This window comes from Rutidosis leptorrhynchoides, chromosome 1 (genome assembly GCF_046630445.1).
Source record: "Rutidosis leptorrhynchoides isolate AG116_Rl617_1_P2 chromosome 1, CSIRO_AGI_Rlap_v1, whole genome shotgun sequence".
Lineage (NCBI taxonomy): Eukaryota > Viridiplantae > Streptophyta > Magnoliopsida > Asterales > Asteraceae > Rutidosis > Rutidosis leptorrhynchoides.
The window spans coordinates 166,329,513-166,349,467 of NC_092333.1; the positions used below are offsets into that span (position 1 = coordinate 166,329,513).

Sequence of the window (19,955 nt, forward strand, 5' to 3'; positions counted from 1 at the left end):
TAGATTGTTACGGGACTGTTGGACATTACGTAACCCTCGTCCTTTTGATGACGTTACAACACGCTGTCGTATCAACGACCATAACGGTTATGTTCCACAAGACCAAGGATGGGAAGTAATCTTAGTAAAACAAGAATGCATGACTTGTTTCTGGACGTATGAATTACGTGTCTTTATTGCCTTTGCTGAACGACTTGTGTACTAGCTAGAATTATCTTCACAACTATCTTGTATCAAAGTTATTGTGTGCTATATTTCATGCTTTATGTAAAATAAGCGGTATTGTAAGTTTGTAAAATATTGTATAAAAGTTTGAACGCGAAATATTATTATAATCAGTTTTTCATATAGAATTGTAGTAGTTGAATTGTATATTAGCTACTAAGTATGAACTTAACGGGTAGGTACTACCCGAATTTAAACTTATAAAACGCTAATATGAAGAAAAAGCTTTTATAAATGAGTTCATATTATGCTACGAAATACTATTAACTACTCTTAATATTCTGTATTATTAACTTGTTCCATTTGACTATTTTAAAGGAAATGGCACCGACTACTCGACACACCGTGAATATGAATGAAGAGGAATTCCGTACTTTTCTAGCTTCAAACATAGCCGCAGTACAGGCTGCGCTACATACCAATAATAACCTTGGATCTAGCAGTACAGGAAATCGTGTAGGATGCACCTACAAAGAATTCACTGCCTGCAAACCTTTGAAATTTGATGGAACCGAAGGACCGATCGGATTGAAACGGTGGACCGAGAAGGTCGAATCGGTGTTTGCCATAAGTAAGTGTACTGAAGAGGACAAAGTGAAGTACGCTATGCATACCTTCACAGGTTCTGCGTTAACATGGTGGAATACCTATCTAGAGCAAGTGGGACAAGACGATGCGTACGCACTACCGTGGTCAGCATTCAAGCACTTGATGAACGAGAAGTACCGTCCCAGAACTGAGGTCAATACGCTCAAGACAGAACTTAGAGGGTTACGAACCCAAGGATTTGATATTACCACGTACGAAAGACGATTCACAGAATTGTGCCTATTGTGTCCGGGAGCATTCGAAGATGAGGAAGAGAAGATCGACGCGTTTGTGAAAGGATTACTGGAAAGAATCCAAGAAGATATAAGTTCACACGAGCCCACCTCCATACAACAGGCATGTAGAATGGCTCACAAACTAGTGAACCAGATTGAAGAAAGAATTAAAGAACAGACTGCTGAAGAGGCCAATGTGAAGCAAGTCAAAAGAAAGTGGGAGGAAAACGGTGATAAGAATCACCAATACAACAACAACAGCAATCGCAACAGTTATCCCAACAATCGCAACATCAATCGCAACTACAACAAACGGCCCAACAACAACAACAACAACAACAACAACAACAGCAACAGCAACTACAACAATCATCTCAACAACAATAATAACCGCAACAACAACAACAATCAGAAGCAGCTATGCCAAAGGTGTGAAAAGTATCACTCGGGGTTCTGCACCAAATTTTGCAACAAGTGTAAAAGAAATGGTCATAGCGCAGCGAAGTGTGAGGTCTACGGACCCAGGGGTTAATAGAACGAAAGGAACAAATGGTGTCGGAATGAGTAATGGCGGAGCAAGTAGTGTCGGAGCAAGTTATGCCAATGTAGTTTGTTATAAATGTGGAAAACCGGGCCACATTATTAGAAATTGCCCGAACCAGGAGAACACGAATGGACAAGGCCGCGAAAGAGTTTTCAATATTAATGCGGCAGAGGCATAGGAAGACCCGGAGCTTGTTACGGGTACGTTTCTTATTGACAATAAATCTGCTTACGTTTTATTTGATTCGGGTGCGGATAGAAGCTATATGAGTAGAGATATTTGTGCTAAATTAAGTTGTCCATTGACGCCTTTGGATAGTAAATTTTTACTCGAATTAGCAAATGGTAAATTAATTTCAGCAGATAATATATGTCGGAATCGAGAAATTAAACTGGTTAGCGAAACATTTAAGATTGACTTGATACCAGTAGAGTTAGGGAGTTTTGATGTGATAATCGGTATGGACTGGTTGAAAGAAGTGAAAGCAGAGATCGTTTGTTACAAAAATGCAATTCGCATTATACGAGAAAAAGGAAAACCCTTAATGGTGTACGGAGAAAAGGGCAACACGAAGCTACATCTTATTAGTAATTTGAAGGCACAAAAACTAATAAGAAAAGGTTGCTATGCTGTTCTAGCACACGTCGAGAAAGTACAAACTGAAGAAAAGAGCATCAATGATGTTCCCGTTGCAAAAGAATTTCCCGAGGTATTTCCGAAAGAATTACCGGGATTACCCCCACATCGATCTGTTGAATTTCAAATAGATCTTGTACCAGGAGCTGCACCAATAGCTCGTGCTCCTTACAGACTCGTACCCAGTGAGATGAAAGAACTGCAAAGCCAATTACAAGAACTTTTGGAGCGTGGTTTCATTCGACCAAGCACATCACCGTGGGGAGCTCCTGTTTTGTTTCTCAAGAAGAAAGATAGTACATTCAGGTTGTGTATCGACTACAGAGAGTTGAACAAACTTACCATTAAGAACCGCTACCCACTACCGAGAATCGATGACTTATTTGATCAACTTCAAGGCTCGTCTGTTTATTCAAAGATTGACTTACGTTCCGGGTATCATCAAATGCGGGTGAAAGAAGATGATATTCCAAAGACTGCTTTCAGAACACGTTACGGTCATTACGAGTTTATGGTCATGCCGTTTGGTTTAACTAATGCACCAGCTGTGTTCATGGACCTTATGAACCGAGTGTGTGGACCATACCTTGACAAGTTTGTCATTGTTTTCATTGATGACATACTTATTTACTCAAAGAATGACCAAGAACACGGTGAACATTTGAGAAAGGTGTTAGAAGTATTGAGGAAGGAAGAATTGTACGCTAAGTTTTCAAAGTGTGCATTTTGGTTGGAAGAAGTTCAATTCCTCGGTCACATAGTAAACAAAGAAGGTATTAAGGTGGATCCGGCAAAGATTGAAACTGTTGAAAAGTGGGAAACCCCGAAAACTCCGAAACACATACGCCAGTTTTTAGGACTAGCTGGTTACTACAGAAGGTTCATCCAAGACTTTTCCAGAATAGCAAAACCCTTGACTGCATTAACACATAAAGGGAAGAAATTTGAATGGAATGATGAACAAGAGAAAGCGTTTCAGTTATTGAAGAAAAAGCTAACTACGGCACCTATATTGTCATTGCCTGAAGGGAAATTATAATTTTGTGATTTATTGTGACGCATCAAAGCAAGGTCTCGGTTGTGTATTAATGCAACGAACGAAGGTGATTGCTTATGCGTCTAGACAATTGAAGATTCACGAACAAAATTATACGACGCATGATTTGGAATTAGGCGCGGTTGTGTTTGCATTAAAGACTTGGAGGCACTACTTATATGGGGTCAAAAGTATTATATATACCGACCACAAAAGTCTTCAACACATATTTAATCAGAAACAACTGAATATGAGGCAGCGTAGGTGGATTGAATTATTGAATGATTACGACTTTGAGATTCGTTACCACCCGGGGAAGGCAAATGTGGTAGCCGATGCCTTGAGCAGGAAGGACAGAGAACCCATTCGAGTAAAATCTATGAATATAATGATTCATAATAACCTTACTACTCAAATAAAGGAGGCGCAACAAGGAGTTTTAAAAGAGGGAAATTTAAAGGATGTAATACCCAAAGGATCGGAGAAGCATCTTAATATTCGGGAAGACGGAACCCGGTATAGGGCTGAAAGGATTTGGGTACCAAAATTTGGAGATATGAGAGAAATGGTACTTAGAGAAGCTCATAAAACCAGATACTCAATACATCCTGGAACGGGGAAGATGTACAAGGATCTCAAGAAATATTTTTGGTGGTCGGGTATGAAAGCCGATGTTGCTAAATACGTAGGAGAATGTTTGACGTGTTCTAAGGTCAAAGCTGAGCATCATAAACCATCAGGTCTACTTCAACAACCCGAAATTCCGGAATGGAAATGGGAAAACATTACCATGGATTTCATCACTAAATTGCCAAGGACTGCAAGTGGTTTTGATACTATTTGGGTAATAGTTGATCGTCTCACCAAGTCAGCACACTTCCTGCCAATAAGAGAAGATGACAAGAAGGAGAAGTTAGCACGACTGTATTTGAAGGAAGTCGTCTCCAGACATGGAATACCAATCTCTATTATCTCTGATAGGGATGGCAGATTTATTTCAAGATTCTGGCAGACATTACAGCAAGCATTAGGAACTCGTCTAGACATGAGTACTGCCTATCATCCACAAACTGATGGGCAGAGCGAAAGGACGATACAAACACTTGAAGACATGCTACAAGCATGTGTTATTGATTTCAGAAACAGTTGGGATCGACATCTACCGTTAGCAGAATTTTCCTACAACAACAGCTACCATTCAAGCATTGAGATGGCGCCGTTTGAAGCACTTTATGGTAGAAAGTGCAGGTCTCCGATTTGTTGGAGTGAAGTGGGGGATAGACAGATTACGGGTCCGGAGATTATACAAGAAACTACCGAGAAGATCATCCAAATTCAACAACGGTTGAAAACCGCCCAAAGTCGACAAAAGAGCTACGCTGACATTAAAAGAAAAGATATAGAATTTGAAATTGGAGAGATGGTCATGCTTAAAGTTGCACCTTGGAAAGGCGTTGTTCGATTTGGTAAACGAGGGAAATTAAATCCAAGGTATATTGGACCATTCAAGATTATTGATCGTGTCGGACCTGTAGCTTACCGACTTGAGTTACCTCAACAACTCGCGGCTGTACATAACACTTTCCACGTCTCGAATTTGAAGAAATGTTTTGCTAAAGAAGATCTCACTATTCCGTTAGATGAAATCCAAATCAACGAAAAACTTCAATTCATCGAAGAACCCGTCGAAATAATGGATCGTGAGGTTAAGAGACTTAAGAAAAACAAGATACCTATTGTTAAGGTTCGATGGAATGCTCGTAGAGGACCCGAGTTCACCTGGGAGCGTGAAGATCAGATGAAGAAGAAATACCCGCATTTATTTCCAGAAGATACGTCAACACCTCCAACTGCTTAAAATTTCGGGACGAAATTTATTTAACGGGTAGGTACTGTAGTGACCCGAACTTTTCCATGTTTATATATATTAATTGAGATTGATATTTACATGATTAAATGTTTCCAACATGTTAAGCAATCAAATTTGTTAAGACTTGATTAATTGAAATAGGTTTCATATAGACAATTGACCACCCAAGTTGACCGGCGATTCACGAACGTTAAAACTTGTAAAAACTATATGATGACATATATATGGTTATATATATAGTTAACATGATATTATTATAAGTAAACATATCATTAAGTATATTAACAATGAACTACATATGTAAAAACAAGACTACTAACTTAATGATTTTGAAACGAGACATATATGTAACGATTATCGTTGTAACGACATTTAATGTATATATATCATATTAAGAGATATTTGTACATCATAATATCATGATAATATAATAATTTTAAATCTCTTTTGATATTATAAACATTGGGTTAACAACATTTAACAAGATCGTTAACCTAAAGGTTTCAAAACAACATTTACATGTAACGACTAACGATGACTTAACGACTCAGTTAAAATGTATATACATGTAGTGTTTTAATATGTATTCATACACTTTTGAAAGATTTCAAGACACTTATCAAAATACTTCTACTTAACAAAAATGCTTACAATTACATCCTCGTTCAGTTTCATCAACAATTCTACTCGTATGCACCCGTATTCGTACTCGTACAATACACAGCTTTTAGATGTATGTACTATTGGTATATACACTCCAATGATCAGCTCTTAGCAGCCCATGTGAGTCACCTAACACATGTGGGAACCATCATTTGGCAACTAGCATGAAATATCTCATAAAATTACAAAAATATGAGTAATCATTCATGACTTATTTACATGAAAATAAAATTACATATCATTTATATCTAATCCATACACCAACGACCAAAAACACCTACAAACACTTTAATTCTTCAATTTTCTTCATCTAATTGATCTCTCTCAAGTTCTATCTTCAAGTTCTAAGTGTTCTTCATAAATTCCAAAAGTTCTAGTTTCATAAAATCAAGAATACTTTCAAATTTGCTAGCTCACTTCCAATCTTGTAAGGTGATCATCCAACCTCAAGAAATCTTTGTTTCTTACAGTAGGTTATCATTCTAATACAAGGTAATAATCATATTCAAACTTTGGTTCAATTTCTATAACTATAACAATCTTATTTCAAGTGATGATCTTACTTGAACTTGTTTTCGTGTCATGATTCTGCTTCAAGAACTTCGAGCCATCCAAGGATCCGTTGAAGCTAGATCCATTTTTCTATTTTCCAGTAGGTTTATCCAAGGAACTTAAGGTAGTAATGATGTTCATAACATCATTCGATTCATACATATAAAGCTATCTTATTCGAAGGTTTAAACTTGTAATCACTAGAACATAGTTTAGTTAATTCTAAACTTGTTTGCAAACAAAAGTTAATCATTCTAACTTGACTTTTAAAATCAACTAAACACATGTTCTATATCTATATGATATGCTAACTTAATGATTTAAAACCTGAAAACACGAAAAACACCGTAAAACCGGATTTACGCCGTCGTAGTAACACCGCGGGCTGTTTTGGGTTAGTTAATTAAAAACTATGATAAACTTTTATTTAAAAGTTGTTATTCTGAGAAAATGATTTTTATTATGAACATGAAACTATATCCAAAAATTATGGTTAAACTCAAAGTGGAAGTATGTTTCCTAAAATGGTCATCTAGACGTCGTTCTTTCGACTGAAATGACTACCTTTACAAAAACGACTTGTAACTTATTTTTCCGACTATAAACCTATACTTTTTCTGTTTAGATTCATAAAATAGAGTTCAATATGAAACCATAGCAATTTGATTCACTCAAAACGGATTTAAAATGAAGAAGTTATGGGTAAAACAAGATTGGATAATTTTTCTCATTTTAGCTACGTGAAAATTGGTAACAAATCTATTCCAACCATAACTTAATCAACTTGTATTGTATATTATGTAATCTTGAGATACCATAGACACGTATACAATGTTTCGACCTATCATGTCGACACATCTATATATATTTCGGAACAACCATAGACACTCTATATGTGAATGTTGGAGTTAGCTATACAGGGTTGAGGTTGATTCCAAAATATATATAGTTTGAGTTGTGATCAATACTGAGATACGTATACACTGGGTCGTGGATTGATTCAAGATAATATTTATCGATTTATTTCTGTACATCTAATTGTGGACAACTAGTTGTAGGTTACTAACGAGGACAGCTGACTTAATAAACTTAAAACATCAAAATATATTAAAAGTGTTGTAAATATATTTTGAACATACTTTGATATATATATATATATATATTGTTATAGGTTCGTGAATCAACCAGTGGCCAAGTCTTACTTCCCGACGAAGTAAAAATCTGTGAAAGTGAGTTATAGTCCCACTTTTAAAATCTAATATTTTTGGGATGAGAATACATGCAGGTTTTATAAATGATTTACAAAATAGACACAAGTACGCGAAACTACATTCTATGGTTGAATTATCGAAATTGAATATGCCCCTTTTTATTAAGTCTGGTAATCTAAGAATTAGGGAACAGACACCCTAATTGACGCGAATCCTAAAGATAGATCTATTGGGCCTAACAAACCCCATCCAAAGTACCGGATGCTTTAGTACTTCAAAATTTATATCATATCCGAAGGGTGTCCCGGAATGATGGGGATATTCTTATATATGCATCTTGTTAATGTCGATTACCAGGTGTTCACCATATGAATGATTTTTATCTCTATGTATGGGATGTGTATTGAAATATGAAATCTTGTGGTCTATTATTATGATTTGATATATATAGGTTAAACCTATAACTCACCAACATTTTTGTTGACGTTTTAAGCATGTTTATTCTCAGGTGATTATTAAGACTTCCGCTGTCGCATACTTAAATAAGGACGAGATTTGGAGTCCATGCTTGTATGATATTGTGTAAAAACTGCATTCAAGAAACTTATTTTATTGTAACATATTTGTATTGTAAACCATTATGTAATGGTCGTGTGTAAAAAGGATATTTTAGATTATCATTATTTGATAATCTACGTAAAGCTTTTTAAACCTTTATTGATGAAATAAAGGTTATGGTTTGTTTTAAAATGAATGCAGCCTTTGAAAAACGTCTCATATAGAGGTCAAAACCTCGCAACGAAATCAATTAATATGGAACGTTTTTAATCAATAAGAACGGGACATTTCACATATGTCATCATCAAAACACTTATTGTTATGGGTTAAGGTTAGTATAGTCATTAAGCATAAACCCATGTTAACCCACATTATCCCTCAACACACTTTTTCCACATTAACAAACAACGAAGGACCACAGACTTCGACAAACACAAAAGCGACACCCAATGGAGAAAGAGCGGAGGACGACTTACCAACGTGAATAACATTACCGAAATCATTCGCCATTTCCTTAATGTTCTCTGGCGAAAAGAAATTAGTCGGAATGCCAGAAATCTCAAGCCAAGTGTAATGAAAGAAACATTCGCAACGAGAAGAAAATGGCTCAATAACAACTAGGTCATCTGATCCAGGATGCTCAGCTAACAACTTATCCAAGTTTTCTGAATCCGAACAAACAACAATGAAACCATAAAGGCTCCATTTACAAACCTCGTTCACTAAAACACCCCTAAGTGTGAGGCACGCAACAAGCTTGGCGTTCGAAAAGGGTTGATGATCGACCAGAAGCACGCTCAACCTCAGTTTATTAGAAATATGGAAGTTAACATTTAAGTTAACATTTAAGTTAACCCTCAAAACCGGGTTACGAGAGCGACTCGAAGACTCCAAAATGGGACCAAAGCACTGCGATTTCTTAGCCCATCCAACAAAAATTGTATTTTCAAATAAAACTGACCCCCCCTTCAAGGCTTAAATTGCAGCACATGCTATGGATCTTGTTTCGTATTTAATAAAGGCATAACGTCGATCAGGCCACGATTTAAGCTCTAAAATAAGACCAAACTTACCGCAAGTGTTCTGAAGCACAACTTTGTCGAAACCAACCTTCAATCGCCCAATAAAGATGGAGCAATCAGAAGAAGAGGAGCTCACTGGTGTATCTTTGCTGGAACGAGAAAATCCAGGAGGTGACTCGTCACCGGAAAAAGCAGGGAGCAAAGTGGGAGGCAAAAAATTAGCCAGTGTGGGAGGCGTGGAGGAGGATCTATTTATCAGAGATGAAGGTGGGGGAACTATCGGACGGTCAATCAGAAATGGGTGGTTGGTGGCTGAGGATGGAGGTTGAGAATTTGAAAAATTATGGCGAAGGGGTTGACAATTGGGAGATTTGAAAGGATGAAGCATTTTCTTTTACTTGAAAGGACTTGAAAGGACTGAGTTTTTCTTTATGTTTATTGATTATTGATTTGACTTTAGTTGTCATTTTATAAATAACTTATATTATTCGTTAGAACCTATAGGCCTTCTAATGCTATATTTTTTATGTTTATTGATTATTGATATGACGTTAATTGTCATTTTATAAATAACTTATATTATTTGTTAGAGCCTAAGGACTGGGGCGGAGGATAGCTTACACTGGGCGGGACACCTGACCCAGCTGGATTTAAAAGAAAATTACACTAAAAAATAAAAAAATTACACTAAAAAATAATGTTTTTTTTATTATTTGCGCCATCTATAAATGAAAATTTTACTAAATTTTTGCATCTGTCCCATCTGTGATCGGGTTCAAGTTCCGCCACTGCCTAAGGGCCTTACTTCGTTCTAGGCACTTAAATTCTCGGGACCGGCTCTGGTATTTTGTATAGTTTGAATATACCATTTTTGTGATCTATGTATTTTACCTACATTTTTTTAATATTAAAACGTTTGATTATATAAATTACGTTTCTTTACATCTTAATAAATCAAGAGATTAAATCCAATGTGACGGCTCCTCATTAAATGCTGACATGGCATCCTACATGTCCATTTTTAATTGGTTCATAATATTAAGAGCTGATGACATGGAATTCCAGGTGGTCAAAATTTGAAATCCATTAACCCTAAATCGACAGTTTCAAATCCATTTCAAACGCTCTCGTCAATGAAATCAATTTACTCTCTTTTTTTTTACCAGCAAAAAGAATTTTATTATTAAAACCTCCATAACAAGGCTCTAGGGAGAAATAACAAAAGATTACAACGGTTTTATAAGCCAATTATCCCAACGGATAGCGAGCTTTCCTCTATTACAAAGCCAATTAAAAGAAAAACTATGAATCAAATCAAATAGACAATTCTTCTTTAACGAGCGCGAACCAAATAAAACGTTGTTCCGATATCTCCAAAGATGCCAAAGATATGCGGCCATTATCACATACAATTTGATTTTCGAATCCGTATTGATTTGCCAACGTTGAAACCAATCAAACCAATTAACCCATGAGTCTAAGTTGCTGACATAGCTTTCATTAATCCATATCTTGATCTTACTCCACAATTCACGAGCCAAAATACAATTAAAGAGCACATGATTTAACGATTTGACTTGGCAATTACAAACAAGACAACCGATGTCATTTATATCCATCCGGCGAGATGAAATATTTAGACGAGTCGGAAGCCTATCCCAAGCTACTCTCCATAAAAAAAACTTTCACTTTTCGAGGCACTTGATTAAACCATGAAAATTTGACATCCGTAGAGGGAAGTAAAATGGTATCCAAACTCTTTCGCGTGCTGCTAATGTTAAAAATACCATCTTCCGATATACACCATTCCCATCTATCATCGATAGAATTAACAATAGTAGGACTGCCTATTTCTAAAATCATTTGATGAAGATAAGCTTCGTTCCGAGAACCAATATCGTTCCTACACCAATCCCATATCCAGTTTCCATTTACAAGATGCTCGGACAAACAACAATCTGGGTTACTTTCGAGATGATACAACCTGTGATACTTAGTACTTAAGGAGCCATCACCTCTCCAATTGTATTTCCATAATTTAACGGACGATTCATTTCCAATTTTCACCCGAAGCGTGTTACTAGGAATCAGACCATTAGATTTTAGATTTCAAAAAAAGTTTGACAATGGATAACCATGTAGAGGAACCATTCGAATAACATTCATCAAGGCCACCTTGATGACCGTAAATGGCACGAATTACCTTACACCAATTTGAGTCTTCAGATGAAACAAATCTCCACACCCATTTAAAGAGAAGAGCAAAATTAAATGCTCTCACACTACCCACATTTAAACTGCCATGATCAATAGAAGCTAAGGTTTGATTCCAACTAATCCAATGAATTTTCTTTATATCCGAAGTTGAACCCCAAAAGAAACCCGCTCTCAACCTTTCGATTTCATTCAAGATTGAATCAGGGCATTTGAATAGAGAAAGGTAATAGATGCCTAAAGAACCCAAAACCATGCGGATGAGAGTTAACCGAGAAAGAACCTTTAGAGCAGTTGGCAAACGAAACAAATTCATCGAGTTCCAAGTTTGAAACTCCCACACCAAAAAGAGACGATTTAGAAACGTTAAGGACAATCCTGACCAAGAAAAAAATGAGTCAAAAATACGAATCATACCCGCGAGCTCGTCTCTACTCCACTTAGAAATGATAACAGCATCGTCTGCATACAATAAGTGAGAAACCTTAACCGTACCCGAGCCAATCGAAGAACCTGATAAACGATGAAAGGATCCGTTCATATACATTATAAATGATTCACAATAGTTGATTACATCGCGAGGTATTTGACCTCTATATGATACGTTTTACAAACATTGCATTCGTTTTTAAAAGACAAACTTTCTTTACATCAAAAATTGACGGCATGCATACCATTTCATATTACATCCAACTATAATTGACTTAATATTAATCTTGATAAACTCAACGACTCGAATGCAACGTCTTTCAAAGTATGTCATGAATGACTCCAGGTAATATCCTTAAAATGAGCTAATGCACAGCGGAAGATTTCTTTAATACCTGAGAATAAACATGCTTAAAAGTGTTAACCAAAAGGTTGGTGAGTTCATAGGTTTATCATATCAATCATTTCAATATATTAATAGACCACAAGATTTCCGTTTATAAATATATGTACACTCGCAAGTGTATAAAAGTATTCTATAAGTTGTAGGCACCCGGTAACAAGCCTTAACGTTCATGTTTTACCCTCTGAAGTACACCAGATCAGGTGTGTTTAATATAACCTCGAAGTACTAAAGCATCCCATAGTCAGGATGGGGTTTGTCAGGGCCAATAGATCTATCTTTAGGATTCGCGCCTACCGTACATAGACAAGTAGTTTAATGTTACCAAGCTAAGGGTATATTTCTAGTTTAAACCCACGTAGAATTAGTATTAGTACTTGTGTCTATTTCGTAAAACATTTATAAAACAGCGCATGTATTCTCAGCCCAAAAATATATATTGCAAAAGCAATTAAAAAGGGAGCAAATGAAACTCACAATACTGTATTTCGTAGCAATTATATATATGACGGCACTGAACAAGTGCAGGGTTTGTCTCGGATTCATGAACCTATATTAAGTATATATATATATATTTATATGTTGGTCAATATCTGTCTAACAATTTAGGTCAGGTCGTAGTGTATCACAATCCTAATGCTCGAGACCGACATGCAAAAGTCAACAAAAGTCAACTTGACCCAAAATGACTTCCAAAATCTATACATGTTTATTATATAACTTATATATAGTCGTTTTATATATTTAAATATATTTATCAGACCTTATTATACTAAATAATACAAGTCATTTATTAATAAATAAAAATTTATATTTAAATTCATATATGATAAAAATATACTTTTATATATCTCAAGTAATAAAATTTATAAAATTCACTTAATATCATAAAAATATAGTGGTATATATTATTAATGTAATTATATTACGTGTGGTAAAAATATCTTTGTACGCATATTTATTTGATTAAATAATATTGATAATAATAATAATGATAAAAATAATAAAATGATAGTTTCAATAAAAATATTAATTTTTAGTAATAAAAATAATTTTAGTAATAACATCAACTGATAACAATTATAATAATCGTTTTAATAATAATATTAAAATTAATAATAATTTAGCTGACCATATCTTTTAATCCGTTCATCGAACCCACACGATTTCTAAATGAAAAGTTATTAATTTTTCTTTAGCTTTTCAACGACATGCATATCTTATACCTTATCGCAGTAGCATATGTATCAAATTCGTGATTTATCATAAACTATTTAACAACGAAACTAAGCATACAAACATGCATAATCATATATACTCGAGCACTAGTCAGGGATACACTATTATTATATAAAAGATAAGATATGAATGCTCACATATCAATATTGTGATTCAATATTGCAGGAAAGTACGTAGACGCAACGAAAATGATAAACGTTAGGTTGACCTCACGAGCAATACCCTTGAACAATATCCATAACCTCCATAGCTATAACCCATAATTTCCTTAGCTCTATCCCGTTTGTAAACTTATTTTGAAATCGTCTGAATATAACTCCGTCGTAGTATTTTATGTATACTAATAATATCTTGAAATAATACTAAGTAAATATATATATGTAATTCGATTGAGAGAGTTTAGAGAAATATATTTTCAAGTTTATATGAAATAATAAAACCTATTGAATTCTATTTATAATAGATTTTTAAATTATTAAAGTGAATTATTAAAGTATGAATTATTAAAGTGAATTATTAAAGTATGAATTATTAAAGTGAATTATTAAAGTATGAATTATTAAAGTGAATTATTAAAGTATGAATTATTAAAATAAATTATTAAAGTGAATTATTAAAGTGAATTAATAAAGTTAAAGTAAAGTAAAAGTAAAGTAAAAGTAAAGTAAAGGTAAAGTTAAAGTATAGTAAAAGTATAAAACTATGTACGTATAATACGCGTATAAATATATTTAATATTAATTTAAATCGTTATATCATAAAACATTTTAGAAAAGTAGAATTATATATATTCATAATAGGTTTCAAGTTTTTAAATTACAGTCTGTTGGTGAATCATGGGATAAAATCCAAAGGTTTAATAAACGTATGAAATCATCTTAATGAAAAATGTCGAGTTACTTAACTTGTCGATATCCAACATCTAAGTTATTTACACTCCACGTTCTTACTTATAGATCACTTTACCATTTTCTGAATATTGTCAAAAAGAATAGATTTCTTAAATCACAGTGGACCTCATAACATTGGCCCGTAATCATATCATAATGTATCTGATAATTCAATCATTTGATATTATCTCTTAATTCTGTCGATAAATATATCGAAACAAATACGTTCATGTAAAGTATCATATATATCAAATACTTTGTTAATGTTTTCAGTTATTATATATTATGTATACATATCTATATACACATAATTGTTTGTGAATCGTCGAACACGGTCAAAGGGTAATTGATTACATGAATGTAGTTCCAAACTTTTTGAGATTCAACATTACAAATTCTGCTTATCGTGTCGGAAACATATAAAGGTTAGGTTTAAATTTGGTCGGAAATTTCCGGGTCGTCACAAACGACCTGATGCAATTTCACGTTTAATACAAAGATTTAGATCCTCCATCACTATAAGAAAAAGAAACGGGCTCAATGGATCTCCTTGTAGCAAACCGCATTTAATTAAAAACTCTTTTGTAGGGCTCCCATTAATAAGAATCGACGTACGTGCCGAATAAAGGCACATGTGAATCCAAGATCTCCATTTCACTCCAAATCCCAATAATCCGAGCATGTAATATAAAAAGTCCCAACGCACCGAGTGATACGCCTTCTCGAAGTCAATCTTAAAAATCATAAGTTTCTCCTTCCTCTTTTTATACCATCCTATGGTCTCGTTAAGAATCAACGGACCATCTAAAATCTGATGGTTCGCAATGAAAGCCGTTTGTTCATGTCCGATTACTTTATCAATAACATTCGCCAATCTAGAAGTGAGAATCTTTGTAATGATCTTATAAGTGACACTAATGAGAGAAATAGGCCGATAATCTTTTATGAAAGCCGGATTAGAAACCTTAAGAATAAGAGTAATGAATGCTGACCCCGCACCTTTAGGCATTTCATTGTCCCTGAAAGCCTTCGTGATACAGTTCACAAATTCAGTTTTTAAAATGTTCCAGAATTTCTTTATAAAAGCGAAAGAAAAAACCATCGGGACCGGGAGATTTATTGATCCCACAATCCCAAACTGCATCCCTTATCTCATCCTCCGAAACGTTGTCTTCAAGAGCACACCGATCATTATCTGTAATTATATTAGCAGCCGTGAATCCAGGATTCGAAAACATATATGTTGGACGCGAAAACTTTTCCTTATAAAAATCAAAAAATGCATTTTTAATGACCACTGGCTCCGTTATCCAATTCCCATTAATGTTAATACCATTAATCATCTGCGTTTTACGTCTTTGTTTAATGAGACAATGAAAATATTGAGAGTTCTCGTCCCCTTTCACGTCCCATTTTGCACGTGCCTTTTGAATTAAATCAATAGATTCAACAAATTCTATTTTGTCTAACTCCTTAACCACATTCAACCTTTCATTAAGAATCTCCTGTAGCTCATCAGTACCCACGTTATTTGCCTCAACTTGGGCTTCAAGCTCATGGATCCGACCCATTAAAACATTTTTCTTTTGATCCCCAGCATCACGTTTAGCCTTGGCCCAGACTTTGATATGATTTTTGACTATCTTCATTTTATCATGCAAGGTATTGTTAGGATCACCAAAAGCCTCATCAGTGGCATTTACAACTACCTCATGAAAGTCTTCACAACTATTCCAAGAATGGTAACATTTGAATGGAATTGGACCAAAATCCATTTTGTCGCTACGAACTAACAATGGAAGATGATCCGACCAACCTTTTATCAAAGTCACCAATTTCAAGTCATTAAAGATATTAACAACATTAGGAGAAATTAAAACCCGATCGATTCGGCTCATTTTGGACGCGGTTTTATTAATCCAAGTAAATCTCCTTCTCTCCATTCTCTCTCAATCCAGAAACACAATTAGGGTGCATTCTCAAGTTTTTTTTATAAGGTAAAAGAAAAAGAAACTGTTAGACTATATTATTTATCCATATTATTCTAGTCCATTTATTATATTTGTTGGGCTTAGCCCATTATTCATTGTTAGGGTTTTATGGCTATATAGCCTCTTTTGATGTATTGGATATTCATTCACAATAATAGATCAATATTACATTTCAACATGGTATCAGACGCAGCAGTTTGATCCTACGACCTAGTTAGCCACCGTGACCCATATTGTTGGGATTTAACAAGTTTGAAACTCTTAAAACCATTTAAGATTAAAACAAAATGGAAGCGTGTAATTACCAATTAAACTTGTTAATCTTTAAACCAATTTAAAGCTAAACCCCATGGATCAAGTTGTGAACATAAGCTTACAAACTAACAAGAAAAGGAAGAGTTATATACCTCCTTAAACTAAGTTTAAGGGCTGTCCAAAATGGTAGTAGGATGATGAACAAGAGTGTAGAACTTCAAGCTTTTGATCCTCCAACACCACCCCTAAGTTAGCAAGACTTTGTAACCTCAACACCCTTGTTAATCTAGCTTGAAACCCACTTTAATGTGGACAGCAGCTCTCAAGAAATGATGATGAATGCAAGTTCCAAAAGCATGAAACCTCAAGAGATAATACCCCAAACTATGCACCAACACCCTTGCTATTAGTTAGGATTTATTTGCACTTGAAATTAGCTTGCAAAGATCAAAATGTGAACCCTCTTTGGACCCTAAAGGCCTACGGCATTCAGCAGCTGCCACAACCAATTTGTGCAGTTTTTTTTTTATCTTTTTTATGTGTATTTGAAGTGTGTTTGCATGCCTTGGTTACCATGAGTCAAGGGACAAGTTTTATGGATCAATACAAAAGCATGACCAACTAAAACAAGAGTCTCTAGCATGTGCACTTCATTCCCAATGCCACTTCAAACTTGTTTATATAAAATAAGTTTTATAAAAGTATTAATTTTTATAAAACCCTTTTTATAAACTTCCACATATAAACATGTGCATTTTATATAAAACCAATTTATACAAAATGTAATATAACATTATTAATTATTTACCTATAAATAATTAAATTCATATTATATAAATTATTCCATAATTTATATATATATATACACACATCAAGTAATATTTAAGAAAACCATTTTTCTTAAAGTTCAAGTGTCGCGTATTTGATCAATGAACCAATCGTTAAAATCAAATACGAATAAGGTGTCGGTAAGTTTGTTATTGGGTATGACCCGACTTGGATCATAACACGTTAGCCACGTTAATTTAATATGTATCTCGGGCATACGAAACACCTTCAATCTCCCACTTGCACGAGAAACATAAGAAATTAATGCAAGTGATGGATACAGCCTAACACACCGTCCATCACCCCTAATATGTTATGACTTTGTGCCATTCAATAACATCATCCCTTTCGAGTTCCCATCTCGAATATGATTTATGTAGGTGAATCTTTCATTATATCCTTTTATCCTAGATGTCATGTTAAATCCAAGAGATACAGAGTGATCACTCTCTTATAGATTTAACTTTTCAGGCCTTAGACATCTGACTCTCAACGAATAAGAGGGACAAATTCCATCTTGACTACATACGTCCTAGATATACACTTTGTAATATATCTGAGTTCTTCCTTATGTGCTACCATGTTTCAGAATAGCGAAGGAAAGAATCAAGGTACGATATTCAGTGAATATCTGAACCCAATATGTATCTCAGGTCAGAGGATACAATGATATTCTCCTTTACTCAAGATTACATGTGATCAACCACAAAGGCTCCATTTAGTAAATCTTGAGAGCGGGTCTTCCAATATTTGTATCCTACAAATATCTATGAACATTGGTTGCAACCTTGCCCCACATTCATCCCGTGAATGTATACCAATCCAAGTTCATAATAGTCTAAACCTCACATTTGCTCCCACAAATGTGATCGACTACGGAATTCAGAATAATTACTTATTCTTGGATAAAATATGCAAAATAGGAACATAACTCAAAATAAATTAATACCTTAATTATATTAATGAGTTTGAACAATTTCGTTCCGTTACAATACTTAAAATAGATCATGACCAATCACTAGAATATCGAAGCCCTAATGCACAAACATGTCCTGCATGTTTTGGTCCATGTAAGAGCTTCGTGAGAGGATCCGCCATATTAAGATCTGTGTGAACTTTGCGAATACATATCTTCCCCTTTTCAACTTCATCCCTTATGTAGTTGAATCTCCGCTCAATGTGACGGGTCTTTTGATGAGCACGAGGTTCCTTGATTTGAGCAATCGCACCCTCGTTGTCACAAAAGATCTCAAGAGGGTCCTGAATGGAAGGGACTACTCCTAAGTCATCGATGAATTTCTTCATCCATGCAGCTTCCTGAGCTGCCAATGATGCGGCGATGTACTCCGACTCTGTAGTGGATAGAGCAACAACATCCTGTTTTGAACTCTTCCAAGAGACCGCACCTCCATTTAATGTGAAGACATAGCCGGATTGTGATCGAGAGTCATCTCGATCAGTTTGGAAACTCGCGTCCACGTAACCTTTTACAGCGAGTTCCTCCTCACCAGACCCATATATTAGAAACATATCCTTAGTCCTCCTAAGGTATTTCAATATACTTTTAACAGCAATCCAATGACTGTTTCCTGGGTTATTCTGGTATCTACTTGTCAAGCTTAGAGCGCATGACACATCCGGTCTAGTACATATCATTGCATACATGATAGACCCAATAGCAGATGCGTATGGGACTTTCTTCATTCTCTCTTGTTCATCTTTCGTGGTAGGACACTGAGATGAACTGAGAACGGTTCCTCTTTGAATAGGTACCAAACCTTTCTTAGAGTTTTCCATCTTGAACCTTTTCAAGATTTTGTCAATGTATGTACTTTGACTTAAACCTATCAATCTCTTGGATCTATTCCTATAGATCCCAATCCCCAATATGTATTGCGCTTCTCCAAGATCCTTAATGGAGAAGCAACCTTTTAGCCAAGTTTTGACCTCTTGCATTGTGGTTATATCATTCCCAAACAATAATATATCATCCACATATAGCACAAGGAACATTATAGAGCTCCCACTAGCCTTTTTGTATACACAAGCTTCATCACCATTTTTAATGAAGCCAAATATCTTTGCCTCTTCATTAAAACGATGATTCCACATTCTAGATGCTTGTTTCAATCCGTAGATTGATTTCTTTAACTTGCATACCTTTTTAGGATTTTTCGGATCAACAAAACCTTCGGGCTGTACCATATAAACATCTTCCTCAAGATATCCATTTAGGAAAGCGGTTTTGACATCCATTTGCCATATTTCATAGTCATAGTGAGCAGCAATGGCAAATAATATCCTAATAGACTTTAGCATTGCCACTGGCGAGAAAGTTTCATCATAATCAATCCCTTGAGTTTGAGTGAAACCTTTTGCTACAAGTCTAGCTTTGTATGTATCCAAGTTTCCATGTATGTCGGTTTTCATTTTGAAAAGCCATTTACAATCAACTAGCCTAGAGCCAGGAGGTTGTGTAACAAGTTCCCAAACTTGGTTGTCATACATGGATTGCATCTCAGATTTCATGGCTTCCTGCCATTTATCTTTATCAATCCTTGATAA

General features: G+C 35.0%; 2 protein-coding genes across 2 annotated transcripts; both read right to left on the minus strand.

Moving 5' to 3' along the window:
* Window positions 1-10,794: 10,794 nt before the first annotated feature.
* On the minus strand, window positions 10,795-15,325 carry LOC139891124 (uncharacterized). Its single transcript, XM_071874062.1, has 3 exons — window positions 14,788-15,325; window positions 11,277-11,868; window positions 10,795-11,221 (listed from the first exon to the last, which is right to left on the minus strand). Exons 1-3 carry the CDS (start codon window positions 15,323-15,325, stop codon window positions 10,795-10,797), a joined length of 1,557 nt encoding a protein of 518 aa, XP_071730163.1.
* Window positions 15,326-15,365: 40 nt separating this feature from the next.
* LOC139891135 (uncharacterized) lies at window positions 15,366-16,214 on the minus strand. Its single transcript, XM_071874072.1, has one exon. The coding sequence runs from the start codon at window positions 16,212-16,214 to the stop codon at window positions 15,366-15,368; it is 849 nt and encodes a 282-aa protein (XP_071730173.1).
* Window positions 16,215-19,955: the final 3,741 nt, after the last annotated feature.

Bases quoted from the DNA above. Each gene is read 5' to 3' on its own strand.
- LOC139891124 (XM_071874062.1), bottom strand. From the start codon at position 15,325: ATGCCTAAAGGTGCGGGGTCAGCATTCATTACTCTTATTCTTAAGGTT. The intron at 11,869-14,787 runs GTCGTTTGTGAC...ATCGTTTATCAG, and splicing joins TAAACGTGAAATTGCATCAG to GTTCTTCGATTGGCTCGGGT. The intron at 11,222-11,276 runs GTTATCCATTGT...TCTGATTCCTAG, and splicing joins TCGAATGGTTCCTCTACATG to TAACACGCTTCGGGTGAAAA.
- LOC139891135 (XM_071874072.1), bottom strand. From the start codon at position 16,214: ATGAGCCGAATCGATCGGGTTTTAATTTCTCCTAATGTTGTTAATATC.